General features: G+C 43.7%; 1 protein-coding gene across 2 annotated transcripts in view; it reads left to right on the top strand.

The window, feature by feature from the left end:
- The window catches only part of ADAMTS9 (ADAM metallopeptidase with thrombospondin type 1 motif 9), a 192312-nt gene that overhangs the window by 161606 nt on the left and 12932 nt on the right, over positions 1 to 17774 (top strand). For both annotated transcript variants that reach the window (XM_023200389.2, XM_023200398.2), the window contains 6 exons: positions 3084 to 3216; positions 3434 to 3528; positions 3640 to 3734; positions 3826 to 3959; positions 5720 to 5811; positions 12909 to 13013. In XM_023200389.2, coding sequence (XP_023056157.1) covers positions 3084 to 3216; positions 3434 to 3528; positions 3640 to 3734; positions 3826 to 3959; positions 5720 to 5811; positions 12909 to 13013 — 654 coding nt within the window. The remainder of the gene's footprint in view (positions 1 to 3083; positions 3217 to 3433; positions 3529 to 3639; positions 3735 to 3825; positions 3960 to 5719; positions 5812 to 12908; positions 13014 to 17774) is intronic.

Consider the following 17774-nt stretch of genomic DNA (forward strand, 5'->3'; position numbering starts at 1 on the left):
TGAGATGGTATCTCATTGTGGTTTTGATTTGCATTTCTCTGATGGCCTGTGATGATGAGCATTTTTTCATGTGTCTGTTGGCTGTATAAATGTCTTCTTTTGAGAAGTGTCTGTTCCTATCCTTCACCAACTTTTGGGGTTGTTTTTTCTTGTGAATTTGTTTGAGTTCTTTGTAGATTCTAGATATTAGCCCTTTGTCAGATGGGTAGATTGAAAAAATTTTCTCCCATTCTGTAGGTTGCCTGTTCACTCTGATGGTAGTTTCTTTTGCTGTGCAGAAGCTCTTTAGTTTAATTAGATCCCATTTGTCAATTTTGACTTTTGTTGCCATTGCTTTTGGTGTTTTAGTCATGAAGTCCTTGCCCATGCCTATGTCCTGAATGCTATTGCCTAGGTTTTCTTCTAGGGTTTTTATGGTTTTAGGTCTAACATTTAAGTCTTTAATCCATCTTGAATTAATTTTTGTACAAGGTGTAAGGAAGGGATCCAGTTTCAGCTTTCTACATATGGCTAGCCAGTTTTCCCAGCGCCATTTATTAAATAGGGAATCCTTTCCCCATTTCTTGTTTCTCTCAGGTTTGTCAAAGATCAGATGGCTGTAGATGTGTGGTATTATTTCTGAGGACTCTGTTCTGTTCCATTGCTCTATATATCTATTTTGGTACCAGTACCATGCTGTTTTGGTTACTGTAGGCTTGTAGTATAGTTTGAAGTCAGGTAGCGTGATGCCTCCAGCTTTGTTCTTTTGGCTTAGGATTGTCTTGGCAATGCGGGCTCTGTTTTGGTTCCATATGAACTTTAAAGTAGTTTTTTCCAATTCTGTCAAGAAAGTCATTGGTAGCTTAATGGGGATGGCATTGAATCTATAAATTACCTTGGGCAGTATGGCCTTTTTCACAATATTGATTCTTCCTATCCATGAGCATGGAATGTTCTTCCATTTGTTTGTGTCCTCTTTTATTTCATTGAGCAGTGGCTTGTAGTTCTCATTGAAGAGGTCCTTTACATCCCTTGTAAGTTGGATTCCTAGGTATTTTATTCTCTTTGAAGCAATTGTGAATGGGAGTTCACTCATGATTTGGCTCTCTGTTTGTTTGTTATTGGTGTATAGGAATGCTTGTGATTTTTGCACATTGATTTTGTATCCTGAGACTTTGCTGAAGTTGCTTATCAGCTTAAAGAGATTTTAGGGTGAGACATACAATCATGTCATCTGCAAACAGGGACAATTTGACTTCCTCTTTTCCTAATTGAATACCCTTTATTTCTTTCTCCTGCCTGATTGCCCTGGCCAGAACTTCCAACACTATGTTGAATAGGAGTGGTGAGAGAGGGCATCCCAGTCTTGTGCCAGTTTTCAAAGGGAATGCCTCCAGTTTTTGCTCATACAGTATAATATTGGCTGTGGGTTTGTCATAAATAGCTCTTATATTTTGAGATATGTCCCATCAATACATAGTTTATAGAGAGTTTTTAGCATGAAGGGCTGTTGAATTTTGTTGAAGGCCTTTTCTGCATCTATTGAGATAATCATGTGGTCTTTGTCTTTGGCTCTGTTTACATGATGGATTATGTTTATTGATTTGTGTATGTTGAACCAGCCTTGCATCCCAGGGATGAAGCCAACTTGATCATGATGGATAAGCTTTTTGATGTGCTGCTGGATTCGGTTTGCCAGTATTTTATTGAGGATTTTCGCATCGATGTTCATCAGGGATATTGGTCTAAAATTCTCTTTTTTTGTTGTGTGTCTGCCAGGCTTTGGTATCAGGATGATGCTGGCCTCATAAAATGAGTTAGGGTGGATTCCCTCTTTCTCTATTGATTGGAGTAGTTTCAGAAGGAATGATCCCAGCTCCTCTTTGTACCTCTGGTACAATTCAGCCATGAATCCATCTGGTCCTGGACTTTTTTTGTTCGGTAGGCTGTTAATTGTTGTCTCAATTTCGGAGCCTGTTATTGGTGTATTCAGTGATTTAGCTTCTTCCTGGTTTAGTCTTGGGAGGGTGTATGTGTCCAGGAATTTATCCATTTCTTCTAGATTTTCTAGTTTATTTGCGTAGAGGTGTTTACAGTGTTCTCTGATGGTAGTTTGTATTTCTTTGGGATCGGTGATGATATCCCCTATATCATTTTTTATTGCATCTATTTGATTCTTCTCTCTTTTTTTATTAGTCTTGCTAGCGGTCTATCAATTTTGTTGATCTTTTCAAAATATCACCTCCTGGATTCATTGATTTTTTTGAAGGGTTTTTTGTGTCTCTATCTCCTTCAGTTCTGCTCTGACCTTAGTTATTTCTTGCCTTCTGCTAGCTTTTGAATGTGTTTGCTCTTGCTTCCCTAGTTCTTTTAATTGTGATGTTAGGTTGTCAATTTTAGATCTTTCCTGCTTTCTCTCCTGGGCATTTAGTGCTATAAATTTCCCTCTTCATGCTGCTTTAATAAAATACAAAAAGTAGCTGGGCGAGATGGTGCATGCTTGTAGTCCCAGCTACCAGGGAGGCTGAGACAGGAGAATCGCTTGAACCTGGGAGGTGGAGGTTGCAGTGAGCAGAGATCATGCCATTGCACTCTGACCTGGGCAAGAAGAGCAAAACTCCATATCAAAAAACAAAAAAAGAAAAAGAAAAAGAAAGAATTGAAAAGTGATTAGGCAAAAGTGTATAACGAGTTGGAAGCAGTTAGGGTATGAATCCTGGCTCCACTATTACCTTGAACAAATTCCTTAATATTGAGCCCCAATCCCACCTGTAAAAAATAAGATAATGGTAATAGTATCTCATAGGGGTACTGTGAAGCTTAAATGAAAAAATTATGTGTGTGTGTGTAAAATTACACAAATTTTATACATACATGTAAGTGTTTTATATATGTTTTTATAAATATATGAATATGAATCTATAAAGCTTAGCACAGAGACTGGCCCATAGTGCTCAGTAAATGTCAGCTTTTTGTATTCAGTGGCACAGAGTCTGAAGTGACACCCTATACAAGATGACATCAGGGCTCTGAGCTCCACACCACCGGAAGCCTATGCCTCCCACATTCCATAGCCACACCACTGACTCTCATTTGTCTTACAGTGCTCAGTGTCTTGTGGTGTTGGAGTGATGCAGAGATCTGTGCAATGTTTAACCAATGAGGACCAACCCAGCCACTTATGCCACACTGATTTGAAGCCAGAAGAACGAAAAACCTGCCGCAATATCTATAACTGTAAGTTGGCCAACTGAAGTTATCTTTCTTTAGCATGAAGAACGGGATTATCATTTTTCATTTGATTGCCTGCTCTTTTTAGAAATATGAATTTTTTCTTAAAGAAATCATTCCCTTTACTACAAAGTTTTAGTGTGAACAATGTCATTCATTCTATAGGCAGATGATTCACATCTCGGAGCATCACACCCTATTTTTTGTGATTTGTGTTTTCTAGGTGAGTTACCCCAGAATTGCAAGGAGGTAAAAAGACTCAAAGGTGCCAGTGAAGATGGTGAATATTTCCTGATGATTAGAGGAAAGCTTCTGAAGGTGAATGTCAGATACCAGTCATTATTTCAAGAATATTTTTAGAGTAAGTGATCACTGCTGTCATTACCTCATTTCTGAGCCTCTCGTCCTGGATTATTTATGGTTTTTCAGATATTCTGTGCGGGGATGCACTCTGACCACCCCAAAGAGTACGTGACACTGGTGCATGGAGACTCGGAGAATTTCTCCGAGGTTTATGGACACAGGTAGGAGAGCCAGGCTCAGAAGATCTCAGAGGCCTGGAGATCCCTAGAAATGCTTTCCCATCCTTACCAGAACATTCTCTGTATAATTTAGGTTACACAACCCAACGGAATGTCCCTATAACGGGAGCCGGCGTGATGACTGCCAATGTCGGAAGGATTACACGGCAGCTGGGTTTTCCAGTTTTCAGAAAATCAGAATAGACCTGACCAGCATGCAGATAATAAGTAAGTTAGTGGGGTGTCCTGTGGGAATGTGTGCGTTCTTCTTTCTATTCAGACAGCAAGCATTTCTTGCATATTGGCTAGCAGGGAGGTGCTGAGGGTATGGAGAGGAAGAACACTGGAAGCTTACAGTGCAGCAAGGACAGTCCAGCAGCAGAGTTTTGTCTTTTTTGTTCACTGCTGTATCCCCAGTGCCTGGAAAGTGGCTCACACAAGGCAGGTGCTCTCTCCAATTCGTGATGAATGAATTGAATGAATGAAGTAGATGAAAGCACATGAAAGAAGCACCATTGAAATGTGGGAGGTCAGGGCAGCATTCCAGAAAATATGATATCGAAATGGAGACCCTAAGGTCAAGTTAGGGTTAGCCAGGCACAGAGGTCAGTGTGGGGGAGCAGAGGTGGTAGCAGAAGTATTCAAGGTAGAATAAACAGCAGATACAAAACCCCAAAGCTAAGAAATTCATGGGCAACATTCACCACCCCCCACCCCAGCTTTCACCAGCACAGTGTACATGCTTACACGGACATAAAACTAATTTTATTCAGTTGTCAATTTGCAGAAGAAAAGTGGAACACAGAATTACCTTTTCTAAACTAGCCTGTGTGGGGGCTGATTTCATACTCTCGCCAGCGCTGCATCTCTGTTGGGGACATTAATCATAGAAGTGATTAAGGACAGCTAAAATACCTCAACATGTTCCCTTGCATACAGGAAAAACAGAAATAATGAATAATTAATTTTTCCTCATTAACATTATCCCCATAATATTGCATTGCTTTTCTCTTGAGATAGATTAAACGTGATTTGGACCAAGATACTTTAAATTTCCTTCAGCTAGACTAATGAGGGCTAAAGGCAGAGGGTGTGCAGTTTCTCCACTTAGGAAGAGACCCCAGTTAAGACCCAAGGGTTCTACACGCTGAAGCAGGCAAGGGCCGCTTTCCTTTCAGAATGGAGCACTGGGATTTCCCTCTCACCAAAGTGTGGTGAACTGTAGAAAGATTAAGGCCATTCCTGAAAGACAAGGCGGAAAGATGGAACCTGCCTCTGGCCTCCAGTCTCTCTGGCAGATAGCTTTTGCAGGATTCTCAGGTTAACTCCTCCCTTTCCGTGTGCAGAGCTCGTCTCAGGAGCTACAATAGGGGTTAACAACATGCACTTTGGGTTGGCCTTGTATTTACTGACTCTTTAAAAAATAAAAAATTACAGGCTAGCCCCAAACTTCAGAAACTGCCATTAATAATTTCAAGATGGGGGTTCTAATTGCTCCACATTTTGGCAATAATAGTGCCTAGGCCACAGGAGGACAGAGGAAACCTCAGGGAATCACTCCTAAGTAGCTGGAAATGCTTTCTTTCTGGCTTATTTCCCCCTGGCCTGAAGCCCGTGACGCAGGATAACAGGAGGTTCTCAACCAGCCAATTACGCTACATTTAAGTGAGGTGATTCACATATTTATTTATGTAGGAATCAATTCCAAAGTCATTTGAAACCCCCTTTTTGGCTTCCATACTGTGGGAAGACAGACCTTCAGGGCTGATGAAGCCCAGGGAATGAAGCTCCCAGAACCACAAATATAATGAGGAAAAAGCTAGTGAGCATCTGGATCCATTTGCCCACTAATAGTTCACATTGCTTTTCTCTCCCATTCCCTCTTCTTCTTCTTCTTCCCTTCTGTCTCCTTATTAATGTCCCATTACTTCCTTGCCTTTCTCCCACTCTTAACTTCCCTTGCCTTTAACCCCTTCTCCACCCCACAGCCACTGACTTACAGTTTGCAAGGACAAGCGAAGGACATCCCGTCCCTTTTGCCACAGCCGGGGATTGCTACAGCGCTGCTAAATGCCCACAGGTATGTCCTTGGTGCCTTCTCCCTTGCGAGGGATTTACTTCCCACTTTCCCAGGGACACTCTCAGTTGCATCTGTTCCTGGGAATGTGATTAGAACAGTTGCTCTGTAGGGCAGTTTGGCCACATGTATCAAGACCCTCACAAATGCTCTGGAGTCTAATCTCGTAATTCAGCTCCTGAAAGTGGGCCCTAAGGAAATGATCATAGCTACATGCCTAACTTCTGCATTCAACAAAACATGTCATCTTAGAAACAAATTAGATGTCGGGTAGCGAGGGCTTGGTTAAACAAATTATTGTGGTTAATAAAATGAATATTGTACAGTCAGCAGAGTGCTAGTAAATATTTAATGACTGACTCTTCCAAAAAAAAAAAAAAAAAAGGTCCTGCTTTGTAACATTTGTCAATTGCCATGGTATAAATATTCTCCCCATAATTGATTTCAAGTCATCAACATTATGTCACTAAATGGAGGGCTAGGAAGAAGGCAGACAGTTGACTCTCAAAAGTCAGTTCAAGCGAGTGCCAACACACCACTGTCAGGCTTCATGAATCTGAATATTGCATGATATCGAAAAACACTTTACATGGATTAGACAGAAAAAACAAGATGCAAAACAGTACATGCAGTATGATCCCATCTATATTTTCTTTTAATGTATAAACAGGGAAAAAGTTTGGAAGGACTTTTTCAAAACATTAGTTGGGTACATTGGTAAGTTTTTGTTTTTGTTTTTTTTTTTTTAATGTTTAACTTTGCTGGATTTCCTAAATTTTTCAAAATAAGCATGAAACCTTTTTTTTTTTTAAATAAATAAAGGTTGGACCTGGAGATCTCAGAATTTTCAAGACTTATCTGGGTTTCCTTTGGTTCCTGAAGAGTACTCAGAAATGGCTCTAGAATAGTCTTAGCAATAAACCAGCTGACCTTTCTTGAGTGCTCACTTTGTGCCAGGAACCATCCTTTTGGCTGGAGACTCATAAACATTCATCCCTTGAGAAATTTAAAGCCTATTAGAGAGGATGACAGGTTAACAAAGACCCATGAGATAATAATATATTCTAGAAGTCCTCTGGGACCAAGGCTTGGGGCTCTGTGGATGTCTTCGACTCAACCTGTTACCCCTACTTCAGTTCTACAGAGTTTGCAGTGTTCAGACCAGAAGTGCAAATTCATCATCTTCTGCTGGATGACTTTTCAGCAGAGCCACTCAGCAGCAATCTTTCTGCCCATTCTATGGTTCTATACTTTCTTGCCTGAGAGAGGCGTGGCAAGTTTTAGCTTGTCTTTTGAAACATGCTGTCATAATCAGCTCGGGCTTACTTTGCAAAGCAGGCATTGGTCTTTGCAAGAAGCTTCTGCCCTTGGAAGGCAGGACAAACAATGAATTCAGTGATTCTGGACAGGAGAACTTGGCCACAGTTTTCTCTTCGGTTTAAAGGAGGTCTGCACAAATCTGTTGTTAAACTCTGTCAAGAGTTTCTCACTTTGCCTGTGCACCTTCAAAAGTCTGAAGATTGGGACTCCGTGATGCACTCAGAATCCCAAGCCCTGTCTCCACAGGATGGATTTACCCCCAACTACAGAGAACGTCCAAAGACAAACACATCTGAACGTTCTTTTAACGAAGTGTTTTTTCAGCCTCATGCTTTAGAAGAGTGTTGCTAAACATTTTAGAGAAGGGAGAGGAAGCTCTCAGGGGAGAAAGAAAATAAACAAAGGACATAATGGTGAAAAGCCTTTCTTCCATTACCCAGGAATCGAAAACTTTTGAAGTGCGGTTTTTTTTAGGGCAATTGATGGCTTCAAAAACCCCATTGGTATCTGTTGCATTTTAGTGGCTAATATATTGACCCTGTCCTGCTTTCTTCAAATGTCTCAGGATTTTCTTGTTTCTCTATGCACATCCTTTGGGAAGCTTAAGTAAATGAAAAGTAATTTGCATTCATTTATTTTAATAATTCACAGACAAATGAACTGATTGATTTGCTAAATCCTGACAATGAAGCAATTCCTAAATGGGGAAACCCAAAGCTTGTGAGAGGCTCTAATTTATTTTTTCCCAGCTCATTCTTCAAACCATATTGGGTACTTTAAGAATTCAATTCCTTAGACATGTATATTTAGCACCAGCTATACTGATGCAAGATGTGAGTTTTTCCAATCAGTTTTCCAGGAAAAGGTTTGTAGAAAGCGCGATTGTGGAGGCTGCTTCAGAGTGGATGCTTCAGCCTTTGACCTAGTGATTGCCCAGAAATCGAAGCAGAATGATGTCATGTTTGAGAACTTGTTTCTTTTACCTCATTGACCACTATTGCTTTGTGGATGTATTTATTTATAAGAGTGGGTTCCCCGACAGCCCTCATCTTGAAACATAACCAGAATTTTTTTATCCTGACAGTAGATGTGACACTGTTATTATTGACGGTATTAATAGCTAGCATTTATTATGCATCTATGTTTTAGTCACTGTCCTCAGTATTGTCTACTCAATGTAGCATTTAAATCACCAGAGTATTCTATGAAAATGCCTCCTTTCTAAAGAGGAAGAGGGTAAGGAGTAGAAATTGGGAGGATTTGCCCAAACCTACACAGCTGCTGCTCAGTACAGTCTGGATTTGATCCTAAGTATGTCTGAATTCATATCCATGATAGTAGATGTGTCTTTTTGATTCTGTTTTCAGGCAAGATTTCTGCAATGTTTGCTCTTGTACAACAGAAAACAGGCTTATCCTTTGGTCTAAGCACATCTTTTGCAAACCTTTAGAGACCATCTAGTAAACGTACAACTCTTAATCACTCTTCTTTAGAATAGGCAACAGAAGGTAGTGTTTACAACTCATGTGCCCTTTAGACCTTGAAGATTAGGCTCTTTTTTTTTTTTTTTTTTTTTTTGAGATGGGGTCTCGCTCTGCCACCCAGGCTGGAATGCAGTGGCCGGATATCAGCTCACTGCAAGCTCCGCCTCCCGGGTTCACGCCATTCTCCTGCCTCAGCCTCCCGAGTAGCTGGGACTACAGGTGCCCGCCACCTCACCCGGCTAGTTTTTTGTATTTTTTAGTAGAGACGGGGTTTCACCGTGTTAGCCAGGATGGTCTCGATCTCCTGACCTCGTGATCCGCCCGTCTCAGCCTCCCAAAGTGCTGGGATTACAGGCTTGAGCCACCGCGCCTGGCTGAAGATTAGGCTCTTAAGGGCAAAGATGTCCCAGAGCAGAGCCACAAAGAACATTAAGTCTTTACTTCCCTGATGGAACTCAACTTTCAGAGTGCTAACAATCAGCTAGGACATTTGCTGAAATGCAGATCCCTAAACTGAAAAGGGCAGAAGGAAAATGAGGAGGGCGATCTCCTGTTGCATCTGGGTTCCTCAACCCCTCTGGGAAGACAGACCTAGTAGACGTACATATCCAGTATGTTTAGATACTGGACGCCCAGTTCGGCTGGGGGCATTGTCCAGAAAGAAGCTGGGTCAGCAACCTGGACCTCCCGAAAACTTCAGTGCCAAAGCAGATCGAGTCTCCTTTCTCTTGCAGTACAGGTAGGACAGGCAGTCTGAGTGGAAAGCAGAATAGAGGGAGAGAAGAGGGGCATTCTTGGCACTAGGATGGCCTGGGCACTTTGAATTATGTGGAACCACTCCTAGGGACAGAAATGGTACTAAGATAAGAAAATTTGGGAGAAGGGGGTGGCGGGCCTAGTGGCTCAGGCCTGTAATCCCAGCATTTTGGGAGGCTGAGGGAGGTGGATCACTTGAGGTCAAGACCAGCCTGGCCAACATGGTGAAACTCCATCTTTACCAAAGAAAAAATTAGCTGGGCATGGTGGTGCACACCTACAGTCCCAGCTACTGGGAAGGCTGACGGATGAGAATCACTTGAACCCGGGAGGCAGAGGTTGCAGTGAGCCAAAATCACACTACTGCACTCCCGCCTGGGTGACAGTGAGACCCTGTCTCAAATAAGCTAAAAGAAAATGGCCAATGGAATAATGCAACATACAAAACCCAGTGTCTGAGGAGGCTTCAGTGCAGCTACAATTAGGAACAGCTGAGCACGGCAGCCATGCCACCACATAAGAACCATGAATCTCTGTAGCATATTGTCATAAAAATTTTGACACAGAGTCCTACTCTGTTGCCCAGGCTGGAGTGCAGTGGCATAATCTTGGCTCACTGCAACCTCCACCTCTCAGTCTCCCTAGTAGCTAGGATTACAGGCACGCACCACCATGCCCAGCTAATTTTTGTGTCCGGAATTGGTGGGTTCTTGGTCTCCCTGACTTCAAGAATGAAGCCGTGGACCCTTGCAGTGAGTGTTACAGCTCTTAAAGATGGCGTGTCCGGAGTTTATTCCTTCTGATGTTCGGACCTGTCCGGAGTTTCTTCCTTCTGGTAGGTTCATGGTCTCTCTGCCTTCAGGAGTCAAGCTGCAGACCTTCATAGTGTTACAGCTCTTAAAGGCAGCACAGATCCAAACAGTGAGCAGCAACAAGATTTACTGTGAAGAACAAAAGAAAAACAGAACAAAGCATCCACAGCATGGAAGGAGCAGTTTACCACTGCGGGGGCCACAGGCGGAGCTGCCTGCCAGTCCCCACTCCTCAGCCCTTGGACTTTGGATGGAACCCGGTGCCATGGAGCAGGGGGCGGCACCAGTTGGGGAGGCTCAGGCTGCCTGGGAGCCCACTGCCGGGGAGGAGGAGTGGGCGGGGAGGATGCAGGTCCGGAGCCCTGCCCGAGGGGAGGCGGCTGAGGCCCGGCAAGAATTCGAACGCAGCGTGGGCTGGCTGGCAGTACTGGGGGACCTGGTGCACCCTTTGCAGCTGCTGGCTGGGGTGCTAAGCACCTCGCTACCCACTGCCAGCGGCGCCGGCCGGCCGCTCTGAGTGCGGGGCCTGCCCAGCCCGTGCCCACCCTGAGCTTGCGCTGGCCTGCGAGCGCAGCGCGCAGCCCTGGTTCCCGCCAGCGCCTCTCCCTTCACACCTCCCGGCAAGCAGAGGGAGCTGCCTCCAGCCTTGGCCAGCCCAGAGAGGGGCTCCCATAGTGCAGCAGCAGGCTGAAGGGCTCCTCAAGCACGGCCAGAGTGGACGCGGAGGTCGAGTAGGCACTGAGATCGAGCGAGCGCTGCTAGCATGTTGTCACCTCTCATTTTTAGTAGAGACGGGGTTTCACCATGTTGGGCCAGGCTGGTCTTGAACTCCCAACCTCATATGATCCACGCGCCTCAGCCTCCCAGAGTGCTAGAATTACAGGCATGAGCCACCACACTCAGCCCAAAAATATTTTTTAAATATTACCTACTGTCTGCCAGGTAATGAGTGACATGCATTATGCCTTCTAGCTAATCACCTCCTATTCACAGGCTAAGTCTTACTTATCTATTTTACAGATGGGCTCCTTGCCTGAGGTCACACTGCAAGTAAAGAAGGGAGCAAGATTCTAGGGTAAATCTACCCTTTGTACCAGGTTTTCAATCAGCCTCAGCACTGTTGACATTTCAGGCTGGAGAATTTTCCGTTGTGGGCTGCCCTGTGTATCACGGCAGCATCCTTGGTCTCTACCCACCAGATGCCAATAGCAGCACCACTGCCTGCCCCCCACAGTTGTGACAAACAAAAATGTTTCCAGACACTGCCAAATTTCCCCTGGGGTCAAAATCGTCCCCTGTTGAGAACCACTGATTTAGTCCAAACTAAGTCCTCTGGTCACCTCTATCTTGTGGAATCCAGCACTCCAGAAATGTTTATAAACTTTTGTTAGTCAATATTTATGGAACTGGCATTGAGAGACCTCTAAGCTACACCTAGTCCTGGAAATCTTAATTGAGGAGCTAGGATATAATATTTAAGTGGCTAGTCATATGTTAAAACCATAGCTGATTCAATAAACAAAGCAATAGTAAGGCCCTGCTCTCAATAAGCTTCCTGTTCATATTGAAGAGATCAGACGAACACTTACAAAGCAACTAGAAAATGTAAGACAGATGCCATCTTTTTGCATATCTAAGTGCCAGCCTTGGCTGATTTTATTTAGTCCTCTGTACGGTGCTCAGAGGGAAGAGAGTTTTAGTACCTTCCATTTTACAGATGAATAAACTGAGGTTCCAAGAGGTAAGAAAAGATCTGGCCAGGATCTAATCACAGGTGAAAGAACTTTATTTACACGTGGGTCTGATCAGCTGTGAGCTCCTCCTTGCCTCTCTTCTTGTTTATAAGAGATTGTTTTGACAAAGGGCTGGCTTGTCAGGTTCAGAGAGAAAACAATCAGGAGTGTTCATGCGGAATATTTTTAGCTCTGAAACTGCTCATTGTGGAGTAGGAAGACTCAAGAAGAAAGTATTTCAGATGCCTTTGCGAGTCGTTTTTGAAAGAGAGAGTGAGAGAGACAATTGGAGAAAGCAGTGAGAGGGTCTTGCTGCTGCACCGTCTCTTTAGAAATTAATATAGAGGCACGAGAGGCCATGTTCTGAAAGGCACCCTCGGTGGGGTTTGGGAGATGTACCTTACCGGACGGAGCCTGGAAGCGGCATCCTCCAGGCCCAGGTGGTCTTGAGCAGGCCAACCCTGCCCTCTGCTGACCGTCCTGGGGAAAGCGCCTCTTTGAAGTCCCGCCCTGCTGTGCTTAGTACGCGGTGTGCTAGTCGCCCCAGGGAGCTGGAAACCCAGGAAGCTTGGCACCAAGATCTTGTTAGAAAAATTACACTGTGACATTTTGTTCCTGAAGGAATCTGATAATTGTGAGCAACATCAGGACTGCTGTGTTAGGGAGGCCGAATGGAGCAAGGACTTTGAAGTCAGGAGGATGTGAGTTGGACTCTTACCTTATCCTGAAGAAGTTAATCACCTCCGTTACGCCTCAGTTTCCCCATCTGTAAAGAAAACCTCCTTCATAGAGCTCTTTCGAGGATGATTAAGATGATGCATGAAGAATGGCTGCTCCTGGGCAAACAAAACTAAATACCATCAATAATTAGTAGCTATCACAATTAATCAACATCCTTCCCTTTTCCAAAGTACCTTTTATTGTATCACCTTTGCCTTTGCTTTTGTTGGGGACATCACGTGGACTGAAAATCTCTTGTTGGTCATGTATTCCAGGGTCGTTTTAGCATCAACCTTTATGGAACCGGCCTTTCTTTAACTGAATCTGCCAGATGGATATCACAAGGGAATTATGCTGTCTCTGACATCAAGAAGTCACCGGTAAGGTTCTACAGATGGGTTGAGAGATGAATTTTGATTTCTTTCTCTCATTCTTGTCTTTATAACTGTGGTAGTGGTGCTGAGGGAACAAACGAATGTGCTTTCCCACTTAAGCCATTTTGCAGTATCAGGAAGACCATTTAGGAAATAAACCTTGGGTGCAGTGTTTATGTTCACTTCTCGTGAATTCTTCCTCGAGAGGTGAACATAGAACCACCCAAGTAATTAGAAAAACCACCTAACCAGGAAGGTAAAAGCAGGAAGAAGCCTCTGTCGAGGGTGTGGCTCAGACCTCTTTCAGTTAGCCAGCTTGCAGTTCATTCTGTGAACCAAGGGGAAATGACCTCTTCTTTAGAATAATTGAAATACAGATGGAGCTAGAAGACAGAAAACTTATTAAGTGATATATCTGGAGAACTAGAGATACACACACAGGGTCTACAATAATAAGTTTTTCACACTCTAAAATCTGGCTGGTCAAGGTGTGGTCTACGCAGTGCATCAGTGTCACCCGGGGGTGTGTTGGAAATGCAGGTTCTGCGGCCCAGACCCTAGTGAGTCAGAGTCTACAGCTGAACAAGGTCTTAGGTGGTGATGGGCACGTACAGCTTGAGAAACACTGTACTGTGCAGGTGGTCCCCGACTTGCGACGATTCCACTTGATTTTTCAGCTTCACCATGGTTCAAAAGCAAATCACACTCAGTAGAAACCCTACTTCGGGTACCCATACAACCGTTCTGTTTTTCACTCAGTACAGTGTTCAATCAATTACACAAAATATTCAACACTTTATTATAAAATAGACTTTGTGTTAGATGATTTTGCCCCACTGTAGGCTAATGAAAGTGTTCTGAGCACATTTAAGGTAGGCTAGGCTGTAATGTTCAGAAGGTTAGCGATATTAAAGGCATTTTTGACTTAATGGTATTTTCGACTTGAGATGTGTTTATTGAGACATAACCCCATTGTAAATCGAGGAGCATGTCAACTGTGTACTGTTTCTCACCTTGGGTGTATAGTGGAATCACCTGAGGAAATTTAAAATGCACCTGCCCAGGTCCTTCCCACACAGATGAACTGAATCAGAATCTCTGAGGGTGGGGAGCCCTGGCAGGAGTAGAATGTAAAGCTGCCCAAATGATTCAAATGTACAGCCAGGTCAGAAACCGCTGCCACTTATAGCCTTCCTCTGAAGTCCTGAGAGTGTGGGGCAGAAACCTGGCTCATGAAAAATATGTTTAAGTTTACCCAAGCATGGCCCATTTCTCCAGTCCCACCTCAGCCAGGAGCCCTGCCTGGGGTTGCCTCAGAAATGTGGGTAGGGGAAGACAAAGAAGAGAGCTGGGAAAGTAGGGTTCTGGGAAAAAAGAGTTCTGGGAAAGGCAGAACTGCCAGATAAAATACAGGACACCCAGTTAAATTAGAATTTCAAACACACATTGAGGATCGCTTGATTCTAAGAGTTTGAGACCAGTCTGGGCAAGGTAATGAGACCCTGGTTTTGCAAAACCTTTAAAAATCAGCTGGACATGGTGGTGCATGCCTGCAGTCCCAGCTACTTGGAGGTTGAGGTGGGAGGATCCCTTGAGCCCAGAATATTGAGGGGGCAGTGAGCCATGATTGCGCCACTGCACTCCAGGCTGGGCTGCAAAGTGAGACACCATCTCTCTTTTATTTTTTCAAGTACACAATGAACATTGTTTACAATAAGTATACTGTTATCATTACATGGGACATAGTTATACTAAACATGTATGTGTTGTTTATCTGAAATTCAAATTTAACCAAGCATCCTGTATTTTTATTTTCTAAATCTGAAAACTCTATTGCAAACACTTCTGCCTAATCAAAATAAGAATATAAAAAAGCAGCTCAACCTGCCTCCCTTACCTAAGAGGAGAAATGTCCAATTGTGACATTCCAGGAAAATCTGTTTCCTGATCTCCTTTTCTAGCTGCCATGATTAAGTTTGTGTCTGTGAAAAAAAGCTATCTCACTCTCTCTCTTCTCCATCTAAGCCAATCAGTGACCTCAAATCCGATTAAATAGCCATATTGATTACTTGTAAATTAGTCATTAAATATTTTTCCTTGCACTGAAAGGAGTAAAGATAGCTGAGAGGGAGAGAGCATGAGCTTTAGAATGTGCCCTGAAATTATGTTCTTCCCCCATTTCTTCCCTCCAAAATCTATATATTATGTTTCTTATCTATTGACAAATAAAAATTATATATTTTTATTGTGTACAACATGATGTTTTGAAATACACTGTATGTTTCAGTGACCCAGAACCAAAAAATTTGCCTGTCTAGTGCCACTGCACTGCAGCCTGGGTGATAGAGTGAGACTCTGTTAAAAAAATAAGTAAATAAATAAATAAAAATGTGATTGTAGGAAACCCATGTAGATAAACTGTAACATAAATTGTATTTGTTAGCTGGTTACTACCGTTTCGGCCAGAAACTAAAAATAATTAAAGCCAGGAGCACCACCTTATGGAAACAATGATCACTACATGGGCTGTTCCCCAAGGCTTTTGGGAGATGCCTGGGCTGGAGGTAGCTGGGTATAACAATTGCCTGTCGGCATTTTTTTCTTCTTCTTATTCTTGGTGTTCTTTGGCAGCTCAGAGAGTCTGAGCTCAAAATTAATCTCCAGGGCCCGTTGAGTACTCCTTATGAGTATCTGGGAGCTGGGACGGAGCCCTCTCTAGCCCCCAGCTGTCAGGAGAAATGCTGCCTGACTTCCCCTGTGTGGTCCAGAGAAGCATCTCCTAGCGATGCTTCCTGAAAATACGCTTCCACCGCCCAACACATTTGGGAGAAAATGCTGGTATATAGTATTTCCTTCCTGAAGAGTCACAGTAAGCATTAGCATGTGAGGTGGGACCAAATTATACAGGAAATAAACCTGTGTAACTTTAGCCAGCATTCCACTAAAGCAGTGGTTCTCAAACTCACCTGCAGGGCTTGTTAAAACACAAGCAGGTGACCAGACATGGTGGCTTGTGCCCATAATCCCAGCACTTCGGAAGGCTGAGGCAGGAGGATTGCTTGATCTCAGGAATTCAAGACCAGCTTGGGCAACACAGGGAGACCCAATCTCTACAAAATAAAAAATAAAAAAAATAGCTGGGTGTGGTGGTGTGCACCTGTAGTCTTAGCTACTCAGGAGGCAGAGGTGAGGAGGAGCCTGGGTGGTCAAGGCTGCAATGAGCCATGATTGCACCACTGCACTCTAGCCTGGGCAACAGAGTGAGACCCCATCTCAGAACAAAACAAAACAAAACCCACCATATGATCAGTCTGAGGAGAGGCCAGAAATTGACATCTGTAACCATTTCCCAGATGATGCTGATGCCCCTGATCTGGAGTCATATTTTGAGAGCCACTAACCTAAATGAAGCCAACCACAAAACCTTCTTTTCAAGCTTACAGATTTTAATTTCCCCCAAATAACCAGGGTCCCATGAAACACACTTCAGGAATTGTGCCATATCCTATTCCCACTAGATACCTACCACGATCTGGCCCCCCAGGGCCTGTGGCCCAGTCTTCTCTGGGATGCTCACACCCTGGCCAGTTATAACACTCTCTTTTCCAAATAGCCCTGTTTCAGCTCTCAAATAATCATTCCTCACTTTCTTTTGCTTTTCTGCCGGGAGCTACGGGGTGGGGGGTTAGGTGGAAAAGAAAACCTCAATTTTCCAAATCTCCTTGGCAATAAAATGTTTTCCCCAAGCAAAACTAAAGGAGAGCTGTAGTCCTTCAGGGTAAAACTAGATATCTGGAACCACTTGGAGAACAGCAACGCTGTCTCACTTCCAAGGGCAAAACTGGTCAAAATCAGTCTCAATATCAAGTTCACTGTTGTGAACAATGGAGAGCACTATTTCTCTGGTTTACCCTAATTATAGTTAAAATAGCTACTATTTATTGGGCAGCTTACATACATTAAATCTGCATCTTCCTCCCAGCTGTGCCGTCACTGGGAGATTGGAACAACAAGGTGAGAATAAGGTCAAATTCTTGGGATGTTAAGTTGAGCTGGTGGTGGGATCAGCCCCTCTAGCCTGTAGCAGCTCAGCCCTCAGTGCCACAATGAAAACCATCAGTGGCTGCAGAGCCCAGAGGTCAAGCATGTGGACTCTGAAATCTGACTGCTGGAGTCTCTGCCATCTTGGGCAAGTTATTTAACTTCCGGGAAAACGGGTGGGGAGAGGGGGGACTCAGTTTGTTCATCTATAAAATAGGGACTGTAGTGGCCCCTTTCTCATTGACTTCTTGTGAAGCATAAATGAAATAAAAATGTAAAGCTGTTAGTATCCTACTGGGCAAATAGCAGGTGCACAAGTATTAGATATTAATGTTGTAACGTTTTCGTAGCCCTGAGGCTTGCCACATTGTTTCAGAAGTTGGCCAAGGTGACTAAGGAAGGGAGCTGGCTTGAGACAGCTGGTGGGAAGGACATGCAAATGCAGTGTAAGCCCAGGCTGAGCCTGTCCACATGGCTGCCACCTGACCCCAGGAATAAGTCGTGTGAAACACCCCTTGGTTGGGGGTGGACTTCTGGGCAAATGCTTTAGCTGCACCAGTTCAGCTAGAGGTCTAGTAAGTTTCTCCTCACTCTGCTTAGATCTCTGCATGAGGGACAGACAGACAGAAAGGAGACCATGGCCCAGAGACGAGGGCTGAAAGAAAATGTCAGAATTTCAAGCTCCTCTGTCAGCGATGCAGTATACCCTCAACTCTCCAATGTGCC

The sequence above is a fragment of the Piliocolobus tephrosceles genome, chromosome 2 (genome assembly GCF_002776525.5).
Source record: "Piliocolobus tephrosceles isolate RC106 chromosome 2, ASM277652v3, whole genome shotgun sequence".
Lineage (NCBI taxonomy): Eukaryota > Metazoa > Chordata > Mammalia > Primates > Cercopithecidae > Piliocolobus > Piliocolobus tephrosceles.